At 38.5% G+C, this 16,782-nt stretch overlaps 1 protein-coding gene across 1 annotated transcript; it reads left to right on the top strand.

Moving 5' to 3' along the window:
• The first annotated feature begins 412 nt into the window (after positions 1–412).
• On the top strand, positions 413–16,782 carry VPS36 (vacuolar protein sorting 36 homolog). Its single transcript, XM_041467063.1, has 14 exons — positions 413–533; positions 2,300–2,368; positions 4,075–4,145; positions 5,187–5,301; positions 6,706–6,795; positions 8,116–8,202; positions 10,995–11,027; positions 11,146–11,223; positions 11,631–11,765; positions 12,662–12,727; positions 13,288–13,352; positions 13,801–13,885; positions 16,330–16,406; positions 16,490–16,782. The coding sequence occupies exons 1-14, from the start codon at positions 438–440 to the stop codon at positions 16,581–16,583; spliced, it is 1,161 nt and encodes a 386-aa protein (XP_041322997.1). The 5' UTR covers positions 413–437; the 3' UTR covers positions 16,584–16,782.

Raw genomic sequence — 16,782 nt, 5'->3', positions numbered from 1 at the left:
TGCACCCGCCGCAGCGACGCGCGAGCCTGCAACGGCGGCCGGTAACGCTCAGCCCCGCGCGGGCCAGCGAGCGAGCGGCCCGCGGCGGGGAGCAGCTGTGCAGCTGTACCCCTCGGTGTCCCCGTGCCCCTCGGTGTCCCGGCCTTACCGCGGAATGCAGGCTCGGACCTGCGGCTGACCGGGAGCTGCGGAGCCTCACGCGCCGCCATAGCCACCGCGCAACGAGCGTTTGAATCGGCCCGGCGCCGCCCCGATTGGCCCGGCCGCGGGGCTTGAACTGGCCAATGGCGGGCGGCGCTGCCCCCTCCCCCCCCGCCGCTCCCCGGGGGAGAACATGGCGGCCGCTCTCCTGGCCGCCGCTAGAGGGCGTGGGTCGGCCGCACACGGTCCCTGCACGCCCAGCGGCCGCGGCCCGGTGCGGGAGGGGAAGGGCGGCCATGGACAGGTTCTCATGGACCACCGGGCTGCTGGAGCTGGGAGAGACGCTGGTGATCCAGCAGCGTGGCGTGCGCCTCAGCGATGGGGAAGAGAAGGTGATTGGAGCTGGAGTCGCTCCGCGCGGGGCCTGGCGGCGCGGCCGGGGCGGGGGAGGACGGTAAAGGACGCGGCAGTGGGCCCCAGGAAAGGGGACTGGCAGGGCTGTGGGTGCGGGCGATGTTGGGCGAGGGACGCGACACAAAGGGTGTGAAGGGCTTGGGCTGCAGGCGGAGCATCGATCCGGGGTGTGGGAGGACGTTCTGCGCCAGGGTCTGGCAGGGTTTGTCTCTGTGGGGAGATGCAGGCTTTGAGGGGCTGTGCTGGTGGACAGCAGCTGAACGTGAGCCAGCGGTGCGCCCAGGTAGCCCAGAAGGCCAATGGCATCCTGGCCTGTATCAGCAACAGTGTGGTAAGCAGGGCAAGGATTGTCCCCTTGTACTCAGCACTGGTGAGGCCGCGCCCCGAATCCTGTGTTCAGTTCCGGGCCCCTTAGCTCAGGACTGACATCGAGGTGCGGGAGCGGATCCGGGGGAGGGCAGCGGAGCTGGGGAAGGGCCTGGAGCACTGGTCGTAGGAAGATCAGCTGAAGGGGCTGGGATTGTTTCCTGGAGAAGAGCAGGCTCTGTGGGGACTTTGTTGCTCTCTGCAGCTGTCTGAAAGAAGGGTGGAGCCAGGTCCGGGTCGGTCTCTTCTCCCAGGCAACAAGTGACAGGAAAAGAGGAAGTAGCCTTAAGCTGTCCCAGGGCAAGTTTAGGTTGGCCATTAGGAAGAATTTCTTAACAGAAGGGGTTATTAGACATTGGAATGGACTGCCCTGGGAGGTGGTAGAGTCACCATCCCTGGGGCTGTTTAAGGAAAGACTGGACATGGTGCTCAAGGCCATGGTCTGGTTGACACAGGGATTTTGGGTCATAGGTTGGACCCAGTGATCTCAGAGGACTTTTCCAACGGAATTGATTCTGTGATTCTGTGAGAAAGGCCTTGGACAGTGTGTGTGACACGGGGTGAGGGTTGGGCCCCCACAGGGTGTGTGTAGGCAGTGTCGCCCTGCTCGGGCTGTCACTCCTGTGCGGGGCTGAGCCTGCCTTTGGTGTGGTACCGGGCATGACGCACAACTCACACCTGAGCCGTCCGGGGTGCTGACATACCCTCTGCTCTCTTCTGAGCCATCCTGCTTGTTGCTTCACTTCACTGCGGGACTGACTCTTGATCTCTCCATTTTTCTACACCATGGTAATTGCATGCCATCACAAAAAGCTGTGAACACGTGCTTCTGATTTTACAAGTAGGAAGCAATTTGCTAATGCAGATTTTCCAGGTACTGTTTGCTGTCTGATAAGTAAAGAGCTTTTCAACAGCAGCACAGATAGAAGCAATACCCCTTTGTGATAGGATGGAGGATTTCAGACTATGTGCAGCATCTTTTTATTAGGTTGCTTTGCTTTTTTGCATAACTTCTACCTTCTTTGTCATCATATAGTGAATGTTCCAAAGCCAATAGGCCTGTTTAAAATGCATTTAAGAACTTTAGTATCTCTTGCAGAGTATATGGAGGGAGGATCCCTCAGGATTTCCGGGGGGAAAGTTTATACACTTGAAAAAGGAAGTTAGTGTTTATCCATCTAATCCTTTTATACTATTTTTCTCCATTGTTTCCTAAACTTTATGTATTTTGTTTTCTGGAAAAAAGGGAGTGTTCTCAAAATACTAGCTTGTTAAATCTGATTGCTCTGTTGTGGTAAGGTGTAATGTTTCCAAGACCAGTATTTATGTAACTTACTGGTTCAATGTGTTGTTGATCTGTTTTATTTTTCCTGCCCAGGTGAAATTCGATAGTGGAGTTTTATTGCTGAGCACACACAGACTGATCTGGAGGGATCAGAAGAATCATGTAAGTCCCACTGTTGTCTCCTGTACATCATTCAGTTGTAAATTTCATAATAAACAAGTAGCTGTTGTCTAAGCTCAGCTGTGGTTTAACGTCAGACTTAGAAACCTTAGCTAGCTCACCTACAAAACATTTGTAGAGAGACTCCCTTTTTTATTGTGTCAGCAATGTATAATAATTAATGGGGCACATGATAGGTTAACATATCTTACAGAAACAGATGTCTGGGTCCTATAGCTGCTGTTTTTACGTGTCATCTGCAGTTAAACAGTGTTTAAGAAACAAAAAAAGGAATTCTGTAAAGTTTGTTACATAGCTAGATTTGTACAAATTTTTAAATGACACAATCATGCATAATGTGAGCATGAGGCAGACAAAATTCAAATAAACACACAGCATATTTAATACATTTCTGGTTTTGTATCCCTTCCTCTAGCTTCTCTCATCAGGAAGGGATGATTCTAAGTCCTTGTACTTAAAATAGGTTCATAACTTTCTATCTTGGAAATAAACAAATCAGTCACTTTGACAGTGCACATATATATTGCTGAACTCTTTTTGTCATTTTCAAAACCATTTTAAACGGAAGTATGATATTGGCTGTCTTTTAAAGTGTCCACAACTTTGTGGCTGACATTAACTGTTGGTAATAGCTTTAGAAACTAGAGTCATAGAAGAGCCTAGCTAGCTTGCATTAAGAGTTTTTAGAAAAGGAAGTACCACCCAGGTTTTTTCCCAATAAGAGATTTACTTATTAGTTGGAGTTCCTGCATGTATACTTCCCTGCTCTCATATTTAATGGGTATTTAACTACTCCACAGAAAGAGGAACAGTTTTAGTAGTAGGGATTGAGAGGGCCCTGTAATAGTGTTTGTTGTAAATTGGTGCTAGGTAGTGGCAGGTGGAAGAAAGAAGGGGGAATGCAACCTGTGTTTCCTGCATTCTGTGTGACTGTGTCACTCACCAAGGTGTTGGTGTGGGAGATGATGTTCTTCAGAGGATGTTCACCAAAACAAGACCAGGCACCTTATTAGATGTTTTGAATCATTCCCATAGCAACTTCTGTCTCAAATGCATGTAGAAAGAGTTTAACCTCAGATAAGTTTATTTCCAGCAGATGGATACAGCCTTGTTTCTTGCTCTTTGTTTTGTTTTTGCTGAATTAAGCAGCATCCTTCACTGTAGAATGGATGGAAAAATTCCTATTACATTCAGACAATAGTGTAGATTTTAGATATTTAGCATTTAAAAGAATGTGGGTTTGGATGTTTTTTTAGCTCCCAAAGTAACATCAGTGCAAAAATGTCAAGAACCTGTGAGTATTGTGCACCTTCAGAGATAAGGTGCAGTGGTGTGAAAATTTTAGTCTTTAAATTTTGACCTTAGATCTAAAGATCTTTTAAATCTCATAGTCCCTTCTCTGAACCTAGCTTGAGGTTTTTAAAGTTGACACATTAACACTTAAGTTTGTTGAGGTTTTTTAATTAACTAGAACTCATGTTTTTGGGGTTTTTTTGTTATTTTTCTACATATATTTCACTGTAATACATTGTTTCTGTTGTTACCAATCATATTTTACATAGAGTGCTTCAGGCAGCACCTGTAGATATCCATTCTGTTTATAAAATGGAGAAAGAGAACACTTGGGTTTAGAGAGTGAATAAACAGAATATGGTTTAATTCACCTGCGTTTGTGGTGTTTGTTGCAGGAGTGCTGCATTGCTGTACCTCTGTCTCAGATTGTATTTATTGAAGAGCAAGCAGCTGGGATAGGAAAGAGGTATGGCCATCCTCATTGTCTTTTTCAGATGGATCCTTTCACATGCGTGTTATGTGAGGTACCCAGTATTATAGATTAATACATGGTAGGTTCCGTTTACAATCTTAAGTTTCCATACTGACAGTCACAAGGACCATTGAGGTCAAATGTGTAAGAGAGTCATGTCTGATGTGATTTGTTAACTAACTGTCTTGTAATCACTACTGATGATTTTAGAGGTCTTTCCTGACATAAACAATTCTATGATTTTAAGTTTCTAAAGAGAGAAAAAATTTTGGCTGAAAAAATATATACACAATTAACATCTGCTTGCAGCCTACAGTCAGATTGGCAAGGTAATATGGTGGAGGTATTCAGAAGAAATCTGTTCATTAATGCTGGAGAAGTAAGTAAAGACCAGTGCAAAGACTATCAGTAGAATGAGATGGGAATGGAGGACTTGCAGTCATGTTGTGATAGCAGTCTGTTAATTTTCCTAAAGTCATGGTCTCCCAAGGTTTGTTTTGATAGTAGGTGTCGTTTTAGACTGTTATTTTCATGCATGTTGACTTTGAATGTTGGTTTTGGATAAGTTCACACACAGTGTCCACAAGTGACATATAGAAGTGGGATAGGTTACACGTAATATTGAGACCTTTTGTTTTCCTGTGTCAAAGGTAGTGTATTTTAGCTTTTGACCTGCAATAACTAATGCCAAATTAAATGACAACTTGACAATCAGTTTATCCTAACTAAAAGGTTTTTGAAAATTATTGCTTGAATTTTTAACATTTGTTGTGTTCATTTCTAAAGAAATGATGGTAGGTACATTTTAAATTTGTAAGATGTTTCTGCTTTAGAGGCTGTTGTAGTTTTTATGCAAGATCTACTTCATCAAAATATTTTAAATGTTGATGCATGAATATAAAGCATTCTTTGGTGATCTTTAGCTCTTATGTGAGATAGTTAATAGAGATTTTGATGAAATGGTTTACTTTGATGCAGAAATAGTTTATTTAAATATTACAGAAATCTCTTCTCTTTGCTTTATCTTTTTCATAGTGCCAAAATAGTAGTTCATCTTCATCCTGCTTCTTCAAACAAAGAGCCTGGTCCATTCCAAAGCAGCAAATATTCTTACATCAAGCTTTCTTTCAAAGAACATGGGCAGATTGAGGTAAGTCTTGTACCATGGATGCCAAGCACAATCAGGTCTTTGGACATGCTTTTCTCTTCTTGCTGTGTTATTGATAATTTTCCATTATCTTTCCATGTTTACTTTTGAGGTGGAGCTTTTTCAATACATCCTTTTGGGAGACAAACACTATGAGCCTCCCATGTTCTATGCTTTCATTAAATACTGCAAATAGAGTTCCAAAAATGTCAAGAGGCATTACTAGGCTGGTTCTTATTTTAGGGCGTTTAGTATAACCTTATACTTCCTTTGCTAATCTACTAAATGGAACATGGGATTTTCCAAAATGACATCCCTGAAATCTGTTAAATGTTTAACAGTAAAAGATACTTCTTTGTACCTAACCCTCTATTGAACAGGAATCATACAACTTATTCCTAATTATCTCTCTAATTTTATTGCTGAACGCCTTTTGTTGCCTCAGAAATTTAGTTCATTTTACACTGTATAATTTTTTTAACGTACACCAAATCTCAAAGGCTTTGAGCATTCTAAGAAAAATGTAATATATTCTTAAAAGAAAGCTCATCCTAAAAACCTAAGAAATTGCCCTCTGTAAAGACATTTCACAGTGGAAGATCCTCATTTGACGAGACTGAGAACTTTAACTTTGTACTGTGGAAAAAGCGGTACCTGTTCACTGCAGAAAATAAGATTTGCAGCTCAAATTAGTTAGAAATGTCTTAAAAATGCATGTGCTTGATCAGACTCACTTTCATTTCTTTGTGAGCAGTTTTCAGATTATGATGATTGTGGGTTTATGCATAGTATAAATGTGTGTGTTTCACAATCATAATCATATTTATTTTAATGTTGTGTCTGAAAATCAAACTTACTCTGCTTACTGGTTGCCTAGCACATCAACTAAACCCCAGCCTTTCTTTATGACTTCAGAATGCTTTTCTGTGAACCTGAACAATGAAAAGGGTGGAATAGATTTTCTGTCTGGGTATTGGTCAGTGGGACACACTTAGTGTTAACTAATGCCACCTTCTGGTATTAGCAATAAACAAATCGGTGTAATTGATCTCTGTGGTTGTTTTATATTGTCGAATTAGCAGATCAATAGCAATTGGATTGCTCAACTTTCCTTCCTTTAAAAACATGCCTTGAGTATACCTCAACATTTAACATGGTTTGGGACATTTTGAATATCTGAAGAAATATTTTACAATAAAAGTACTTAGTGACTACATGGCTTCTCTTCTAATATGAATGCTTTTGAAGAGTGGACATTAAGAATTTCAGTAAAATGAGTTGTGTTGGTGATATCATGTTTTGTCTCCATATGTTGTGAAGCTTATGTCATCACCAAGATGCTAGAACTACACAGAGGAACTCTGCACAGTTAATGAAATGTCTATTGTTACTGTTTAATGTTTGCAGTTCTACAGACGATTATCAGAAGAAATCACACAAAGGAGATGGGAGAGCATGCCCACTGGTCAGGCCATGCAAGTTAACAAGGATTCACAGGTATGTGCAGAGCTTCTGAGCAGGATCTGTGTGTAATCTCTTACTGCCACTTTTTGCCACCCCCATACACCACATCCAGCATGTGACTCTAACCAACACCATGGGCATGTGCAGGAATTCAGCTTTAGTTTGCCTGTTTTTTCACTGGCATAAGTTAGCTTCTCCTTTGCATTTTTCAATGCAAAGGTTGCCTCTCTTTCTTGAGTATGCTTAGATAATGGGCTCCTTTTTTTTTTGTTTGCTTTATGTGTCTGTGACATATAAACACACACAGACACATAATTGTGCAAATACAGTATTTATTTGCATATACTTTTATTCAGCATATGAGGTCCAATGAAGCTGGAAAATTTTTTGTCTTTGTTGTGATTCCTGATTTATTTTTTTGTGGCTGGAAGTCAAATATTTAACATGTGACTTTTATATAACTCTTTGAAACTGATACATGTTTCATTTAAATGTGTATTCTAAAAGGACAGTTGTTAGGGAGAATGTCATGTTAGGTAATGTTTATCTGCATACATACTTCTAAGTTATTAACTCTGATAAACATGTAGCTGTTGTTTCTATACATTAATGTGCTGAATATATGAATATATAGTATTGCATGAGTGAAATAGGATTATTTAAAGATCGTTCAATATGAAGTCATGTATGTCCCCTGTGGTAAATGTAGTACCTATATGGACAGCTGCATTTGGAGTAATGCATGAAGAATCTAACCAAAATGCCTTACCTCTACTTAAGTCATGGCAACTCTTTAACACCAGTACTAAGCTTTGCAGTCAGAGATGAGAGGCCTGGCACTGCTGCCACTTAGGTACCAACCTTTCTAGAACACATTTGGCATCTGGTAAAAGTTTCACCATCGCCCGCATTCTAATACCTCTGAGGAAGGTAAATTAGACGGTACTTAGCATTGTGTTTCTATGTTTCTGTTTCTTCAGGCTGGATTTCTTGAAGTAATACACTCAGGCAATTTCACAGCTCTAGTATGGATGTTCACATGGACTTGAGAGGCTAGAATTGAGATGAGCTGGAATACTTAGTCTGGATATTAAGCCATATTAATAGCTTCAAATATACTGTCAATATCATACTTGTCTAGTACAGCAAATTCATACATGGTTCACATTTCTTATTTTTTTTAACAATGGTTTGAAAATTACTGTCAAGAAATGTATGAAATATTGTATGAATGATATCTGCTGTTTGGGGGAATATTTCCGGTCCTCTAATTTTCACAGTGAGGCAAATGAGAAAACTTAGCATTTCCTATTTTGACTCTTTCCTTGTTTCTTTTTTTTTTTTTTTTTCTAGGCAGGAAGAATAAGGGCTGTAGGAATTGTAGGTATTGAAAGGAAATTAGAAGAAAAAAGAAAAGAGACTGACAAAAACATTTCCGAGGTAGGTACATTTGAAGTTTCAAGGACAGCCATCTGTCTGAACTATTTACATTCATTCACACTTAATTTTAGTTTTTGTTGAGAAGTCTGAACTGATTAAGAGTGTATAGTGTGCAGTTGTTTATTTTGTTTAACTTGCTTACCAGTATATGTAAAGGTACTTCATTTAAACAATTCCTTTCAATAAGATTGTTCTTTGAAACTGACAGTGTGTAGTTATTAAACTAATTTTGGTTTCAATTGAAAATTGAATAGATATTAAGCAGAATATGGAATATGGTGGTCCAAGTGTGTGCATATAACTGTGATGAAGCTAGATTTTCTTCTTATAGTCAAGTTTTTAGATGTTACGTTTAGGCTTATAATTACAGAAAATGATTTGCAGTTCAGGCATTGACAAGATATTTCAAGTATTTTGCAAAATACCTAGCCTAGATGGAGACCATTCTTTTACATAGATCCAGCACAATAGTTGAATTCCAGATATCAATACTGATGGACAGTGGAGGCATCTAATTTCTTCATATATACCTGAGAGCAATACCCTCAAAAATAGTCTGAGTCTGTCTTGGTAGTATAGATTGATACAAAAGTACTCAGAAAACTACATGCAGCAGATTTGTTCTTGTGGCAAAGCTTTATGGGATGTGCCACAAGAAAAAGGCATTCCCTCCTCTAATACTTATGAAAATTAAAGCGCCTTTGCAGGCCACGCGCTGTTTCAGATACTGGGAGCATTAAACTTTCTTGGTTTCTGTCTGTGAGGAATGTACTGAATGAAGTTTTGTGTGTAGTTCAAAAGGTATTGTGGTTACATGCGTGGGTATATAGTTCAAAAGGCATTGTCTGCATATTTTTTCCTTTAGTAGCTTTGCAGAGAGTAAAAGAATCCATTTATACATGTTGTATGAGCAGAGGAAAACCATGACTTGTAAAATCCTGCCTTCCTCCAGCTTTAAATGTTATAAATGACTTAATTTAAAAAATGGTGCCCTGGCTTCCAGGAAAAGGCTTCCTGCATGTGCTGTTCAATGCTGATAAGAATCCAGTTCTTTAGCCTTTTGTTTATCTGAGGAAGTTCCTGTTAGGTGTGTGCACATTCCCCTTTGTTTCCAGGCCTGCCCTGGGTGAGTCAGGCAGAGGAGGAGTTATACACAGCATACTGTTTATTTAGCTAAATCAGGGGTTCTTTTGATGAATGTTGTTTTCATGCAGGTATAGAGATTAGAAATAAGCTGGGAAAAGCCCTGTCAGAAAACTTACTGTTGATCATATACACAAGTAGAGTAGCAGGACTTTGATTTACACTAGAGATTGGGAAATCTATTGTATGTTACTCAGTTTGGCAGATTAGGGAGTAAGAAGTATTCCAAATAGAATCTTCTGTTTTCTTAGTGGTAAATTATTGTTATACAGTGGCATATTTTCTTTTCTCCCTGTGGACCACCTAATTTTGGATATCTAACTCAGGTACCAAGTGTTAGGGCACTAAACTTGTTCAGTCAGTGGAGAAACACTGGCACTATCAGGAGGTGAAAAGCAAACCCTGTCTCTTTCTAGAGGCATCTCCTTCTGTTCTTTGCACATTGAATCTCTGACCAATAAGCTTCTACATAAAAGTATATGGGAACGGTGGGGTCTTCCTGCAAAAACACTGCTAAAGTGTGTCTTTCTAGTGGGGAATTAGTAAGAGTAAGGCCGAAATGACATAGAGGCAGTGACTAGAAGCTGTAGGCAAGATGTCTCTCTTGCCATTTGGCAGTGTAACTGAACCTTCTTTACTTGTGGCTGGAGGGCTTTGGTGCTGCTGTCAGGCAAACTTTAGATGAAAAGGTTCAGGAACTTCTTCATACCAGTTGTTCAAAAAAGTTTGTTTGAAAAGGTTGATCGTCTGGATATGTTGTCATGTATTTGAGAGGAGCGAGGAGGCTGAATGAATGTGTGTTGATGAGGGTGGGAGAAAAGAGAGTTGCTTTTTAGTATAGTTGCATTAATGGAGTTGCTAGCGCTCTTTTTTTTTGTTAACATGATTTTTTTTTATGCTAGTTTATCATTACTAAAAGTTTGGAATTTCAGTATACCTTCAGCTGTTTTTAAAGTATGATTTATTTAAGCCTAAAAACCCTTTGTGCATTATTGTAGAGTTGTTGTATTTGAGACCATTTTATTAGAGTACTTAAATGAAGAGATGTTGCCACACATTTCAGGGGTTTTGTCCCTCAGATATCCTCTTTCTTGCTCATTTGAAATGAGTGTTTCTTACTAATCAAGTAACATTCACTGATTAAAGTAAAGTTGTATTTTCAGGAGGAGTACATTTTTTACTTTACTGTAGCTTTACAGCTGTCTTGCAGCTGGCCAGAACAACAGATCTCCTTGATAGACGGTTAATTGTTGGAATAAAACCTACCATCACCACCCAGAAACCTTCCCCCATCTTACAGAGCGCATAATAAACTTGGACAGTTTAATCTTTTCTTGGACTCAGTATCTCATTGTCCTTTCTTATCACATGGACATCATAAATCATACTGAAATTCTGTTCATATACTGGAAAAGTATGTGATTGTTTGATTCTCTTCTTTGTTGTTTGTTGTTTATTTTAATTATAAGACATGCTGTAAAACAGCTGTATCAACAAATAAGGTGTGATATCTCATATTGTAACATACTCACCTAAAGGGGTAGCAGCTCTTAGGAGTAGCTTGGGTAAGTGGACAAAGGCATTTCCCTGTGTTCATAAAACTGAATGCTGTAATTATACTGATCTGCATTGTCTGCTTTTCATTTCAGGCTTTTGAGGACCTTAGCAAACTAATGGAGAAGGTATGGATGAATGGCATGTGTCACTTGGCCAAGTGGACTTAGGCTTGTTTTCTCAGTTTTAAGGACACTTTTTTCTCTTGCACTGGAAGTTGACTTATTTGTGTATGTTTCTTGATAGGCTAAGGAAATGGTGGAATTATCCAAGTCAATAGCCAACAAGATTAAAGAAAAACAAGGTGACATCACTGAGGATGAGGTAAATTAATTTTGTTTTTAAATTCTACAAAAATGTTCCAACGAAAAGCAAAATGCTATCTGATTAATAATGTAGTGTTAATAAAAACCCTTGCTGGTTGGTTTTGTTGTGTTTAGTCCCTTACACTTGGTGTACAATTTACTTACTTAGTGTTAACTTTTATTTTAACTCTTTTTAAAAGCAATGATTTTACTGCTTTTATATAAATGTTTCTATTTTTTACCTATGCTGGTCAAAAACAAATGGTATGAAGTCTTGCCTTCTCTTTGTCTAGTAATTTACTTTATTGGTAGCAAACTGATTGATTTATTCACCAAAACTGTGTTATAGTAATACATTTTTTTAAAGATTTTTAAAAACCAGAATCACTCATTAGCTGATGTTTATTTGTTTGTTTGCTTGTTCAGACCATTAGGTTCAAGTCCTACCTACTGAGTATGGGTATAGCTAATCCAGTTACGAGGGAAACATACGGATCTGGTACACAGTACCACATGCAGCTGGCAAAGCAACTGGCTGGAATCCTGCAGACTCCCTTAGAGGTAAAGCACCACATCTTCCACCAGCATTTTTCATGTGTTGCTGAATTTTGATGTAAGTGTGTTTTGGCTGTAGTCGTCTACCTCTTTTTAAAGCAGATTTAGCAGCACAGCCTCCTATTCAGTGTTAAGGGGAGGAATATATATTGCCTTTTTGAATAAAAAACTTCAGTATGATTTTTTCTTTGGACTAATGGCATCAACTTCTGATTTGCAAAATGTTGATGAGATTCAGAAAATTACTCAAGTGGTCTTTCTTGTATTTGAACAGCCCTGTATTTATCCCTTACTGCAGAATATTTCCTTTTTTAAAGAAAGAGTGAAATGACATTGACTGAAAATAAAAGTAATGAGTCTTTTTACTGTTTAAAATTTATATATTTTGCAAATATAGGAGAGGCATATTAAGTAGATTACCAACCCATAGTAATATCTCGTTTTAATTTATCTTTAAAGTATTACAGATTACAGGTTTCTCACCAAAAAGTTAAATTGAATATTGCAACTTATAAGGCTATGTTATTCCTAAAAAGCATATATACTACAGTATTTTTGTGAAAGGTACATGCTACCTACTGTGATCAGAATGGAAAACTGATTTTTTCTGAAAAGTAAAAACAGTAAATTGATTGATAGATTTAATATATTGAAATTCCTTGTTCCTGTGATTTTATTCTCTGGTTTAAAATCAAAGTAATTCACAGTCCTTGGGTGTAGTGTCACTATTTTGCATTTGAAAATGATTAGTGAAAGGTACAACTTGCCTCTTTAGTTTTTTCCCATAAGGGCCCATCATTTAGCCTCTCTGTCTCACCTGTTTAATCAGCCATCTGCAAGTAGAGACTGAGTTTCCTGGGCTAATGCTGTTTCTCTCATCAGTCTTGTGCTCGTTAACACAGGAGCGAGGGGGGATCATGTCTCTGACAGAAGTGTACTGCCTGGTGAATCGTGCTCGAGGGCTAGAGGTGAGGCACTGCTCTGGGTCAGTGTGTTGTAACAGGACTTCAGTCACAAGGAAATTAAAGGGTAAAAATGTTCCCTACCAATGGCTCATTCTACTTGTCTACAACACAATGTGATCAGCTCTTTATTAAAATTAGAGGGGTTTTACCTTTCTCCTTCTCATTTTTCTTTATAATATTTATGTGTCCTTTACAAGTAGTAATAATGTATGCTTTTTATGATACCATGTAAAAGGGAAAATACATACTTATCTGGAAACAAAACTTAAAGGTCAGAGACTACTAAAGAATGGTGAATGTTCTGGGAATTTTTTTTTTGACAAAATACAGCAATTCTTTCTGTAAACAAGGCAAGGAAGATTATTATAGAATACATAGTAAGAGAACAGAAAGGAGCATAGAAGCCAAGAAAATAGACTACACAATAGGAAGGAAAAAGAATTAACAATAAATGTAGCCTGGTGTATATTATAGCTTCAGCTACTAAAATTTTGTTTGTTTTGATGTTATACTATAAACCTGAAATGCAAGCTGTGAATAAATATGTTTTACTATTTTAATAGCTGCTGTCACCAGAAGATTTAGTAAATGCTTGTAAAATGCTGGAATCGCTGAAATTACCACTAAGGTAAGAGCTTTACAGATTCATTTATAAAGCATGGCACTCACAGGTCAGACCATTATGATTTAATTTTTATTTGAAATAGATTTTTTTTGTGGCTGTTGTGGGTATTTTAACAAAGTCATTCTTTGCTCAAAGGATGCTGCCATATGCACCAACATTCACTCACATTAAAACATTAATTTTTAGCTAGGAAGATGTTATTTTTTCACTTGGAATTTTTTTGTACTGGAATAAGGGTTTAACCAAGACCAGACATATGCCCTGCTCTTTTCTGTCTCTTCAGATTTTGAATATGCTGTTAAGCTTAAGTTCATCTTACAGAACTTGCTTGGGTTTGGGGGGATTTTTTGCCCTTTTGTAAAGTGGTTATAGATGTGGATGCATTAGAAACATGACCGTAAGTGACGTGCACAAGGTTTTTAGTTACTTTGCCTCTCTTTTTTGATTTTAGGCTTCGGATATTTGATAGTGGTGTGATGGTGATTGAGCTCCAGTCTCATAACGAAGAGGAAATGGTAGCTGCTGCTTTAGAGACAGTAAGTGTACTTCATTTCCTTCAGTGTTCTGACCATGCTAGAGAAATTTAAACACATTAGCTAAAAAACTTGAGGTATGGGATTTCCTCTTGAGGTTTCAAAATACAAAGCATTCCACTTCGTATCTTCTAAGAGAAATATTTAAATAGCACTTCTCAACTTCAAAGTTCTGTGCAGGCAATAATCTTAGTCATTATTTTCTCTTTAAGGAATAAATCACTTTTCTATCTCTTTTCAAACTTCATTAACCTTCAGCCTTCCTCCAAATCTTTTGCTCTGTAGGTTGAAATTCATGGCATTTATTGAGCACCTAATTTAACAGAAGTCTGATGTGGACTTCAGACACAGTACTGCTTTAAGGCAGTGGAAACAGCTCTTAAATGTTGATATATGTTTGGTTTGGGTTTATTTCATAGAACAGTACATTGTATGTGTACCAAGTTTGCTGCTCTGAAGAGCACTCAGTAGGAGAGTAGTGTGTATAAAATTAAGCCAGCTTCATCAGGAAAAAAGGTTGTTTGAATTGCTCAGTGTCATAAACCTTTGTGGTCTTGCTTTACAGTCCTGTTATCCCATTATTTGTTACATTTTCTCATGTCTTTCTGAGTGGAGTGTAATTTTTTGATTTTCATACATTTGAGAAAAGGCCGATCCAGTGTATCCAAAGTTAAACATCAAGGTCAAAGAGGGGGCAGTCAAGAAAAAGTAGAGCTATCACAGACACCTCCTCACTTGACACAAGGTAGACTGCTCAGTGTGTTTTGCATGATTGTCACTTTACAGCTTTTGCTCATCAGAAAGACTTTTAGATAAGAGGAATAGATAAGATAAATGTTTACAGTCATTTAAAAGATTCCATTCAAAATTAACAACACTAAAATGCTTAAGTCTTTCAGTGTACGTTAATATTTTCAGTTTATTTTCGTAAATGTATAGAAAAATATCAAGACCATTTTAGTGCTTTTTTCTGATTATTTTTGGTTTCTAATGTTTGTTTTTTTTGTCTTCAGTAAGAGTGGTTATGTCTTTGAAAAGAAAGGAAAAATCTTTCTTGATAACAAGGGAAGTCAACTGCAAAAGTAGCAGGTGGTGGATTTATTACCAAGGTGCCTTTTTTCTGTTATTTTCATAATATGAGACTTTGGCTCCATAGAATAATGGAAGGGAGAGGCTTCAACTGAGGAAGACTAGCCTGTATGGATAAGGGAAGATGAGATCAGACTTGTGGCCAAAAGCACCCTTACTTCAATGTTACTGCACATTATGCATTAAGTTCTGAGAAGTGAAAGGAAGCCATAGGTTTCAGGCAGGAGAGAGATGTGGTTTTGAATGGCTGGTGAAGACAGGAAATGACACGGACATCAAAGGAATCCGACATCACCCTTGATGAGCGTAGTGGTTTGGGGAGGAAAGATAATTAATCACCCATTGTATAGCTGACGTCCATTACTCAGATTTGATCTCTTAGCCTCTGAAAATCTCATGTTAGGACTGATTTAATCTGAGTTTTTGTAAAAGGACTACTGCTGAGAATGATGCAGAATAGACCCCTCCCCACCCAGTTATGTGGGAAGCAGGAAATGGCAACTACATCCGGATTTGCAACTTTGCTTGAATCTAAAGCAATGGAGAAATGGAAGGATTATTAATTTTTAGGGAATAAAACATGTTTATCTGGCAAATTCAATGCAATAATAAGTCTAGACTTCATATGTAGTATTTATCTAGTATTTTGAACGTCTCCATGTCCAACATGTGTGAGAAGGCTTAATTTTATTAAGTAGCATGGTTGAGACAAAAGGGCCAAAGGTTTGAGACCCAAGAGTGAGCCTGTCTTTTGTGTCAGCTGAATATGATGGTGGCTTTTAGTTTCTCCTCTAGTATGCCATAATGTGAAGTACTAAGGTTTGGGGATTTTCCTGGAGGCAGTGGGTGTTTTTTAAATGCCATAAAACTCAAATGCTTCTCTTCCACCTGAGATAACATATTTCTACATTGATGAGCTGCCCTGAACAGTTCTTTTATTTCCTCCTTTAGGCTTCAGTGTTTGCAGAATCACTTAGAATAGTTCTGCTGTGTAAATACTGATGGAGACTGTGTTGTGCTGTCTGAGCTATTCTAATTTTTCAGTTCATTTGGTTCCAAGGCATCTTTAAAAAAAAAATCCAAAGGAATGTGTACCATATGATTTTTTACAGATTTAACTCTTTTCTCTCTTGCTTTTTTGTACTTAGCAATTTTCCCGGGACACGGAAGAGATGTTTTTAAGGGGAAATACTCATAATTAGTTGTACTTTTAAAAAAGCAAACAAATTAATTCTCTTCTCAAGGGAATTGCTACCAATTTATCACATCACAAGGCTAGACCTGAATCAGTAGCTGAGAGAACTTCGTTCTTCTTCTAATGCCGTAGTTGGCTCATTTGTGTATTTGTTCTTTGATAGGTATCTGAAAAGGGTTCTCTCACAGCTGATGAGTTTGCTAAGCTGGTGGGGATGTCTGTTCTCTTAGCCAAAGAAAGGTAAGTAATAATTGTTGTGTTTAATACTTCAGTTATTATGTTTTCCTCAAGTAATACAGGACATCTTCTTTTGCTTTCTCTAGGCTGCTTCTTGCTGAAAAGATGGGCCATCTTTGCAGAGATGATTCAGTGGAAGGCTTGAGATTCTACCCAAATTTATTTCTGACACAAAGCTAATACCATTTGTGTAAAATTTGTTATGTAATAATTGAACAAAAGAGCAGAATCCTTCCAAGAACTGACTTTAAAATTCTTATTTCGTTAGTCAACTGCAAGAGACATGAACATTGCAATGCTTTTACAGTTCTCAGGTATTTCAAGTGCTGAATTGTCTTACATGGAACTGAAAGGAAATAGAAATCACAAAGTGAGAAGC

Source organism: Pyrgilauda ruficollis, unplaced genomic scaffold (assembly GCF_017590135.1).
Source record: "Pyrgilauda ruficollis isolate IOZ18807 unplaced genomic scaffold, ASM1759013v1 scaffold20, whole genome shotgun sequence".
NCBI lineage: Eukaryota > Metazoa > Chordata > Aves > Passeriformes > Passeridae > Pyrgilauda > Pyrgilauda ruficollis.
Note: the sequence above shows the minus strand (reverse complement) of the source record. Positions and strands in the feature narration are given on the sequence as shown.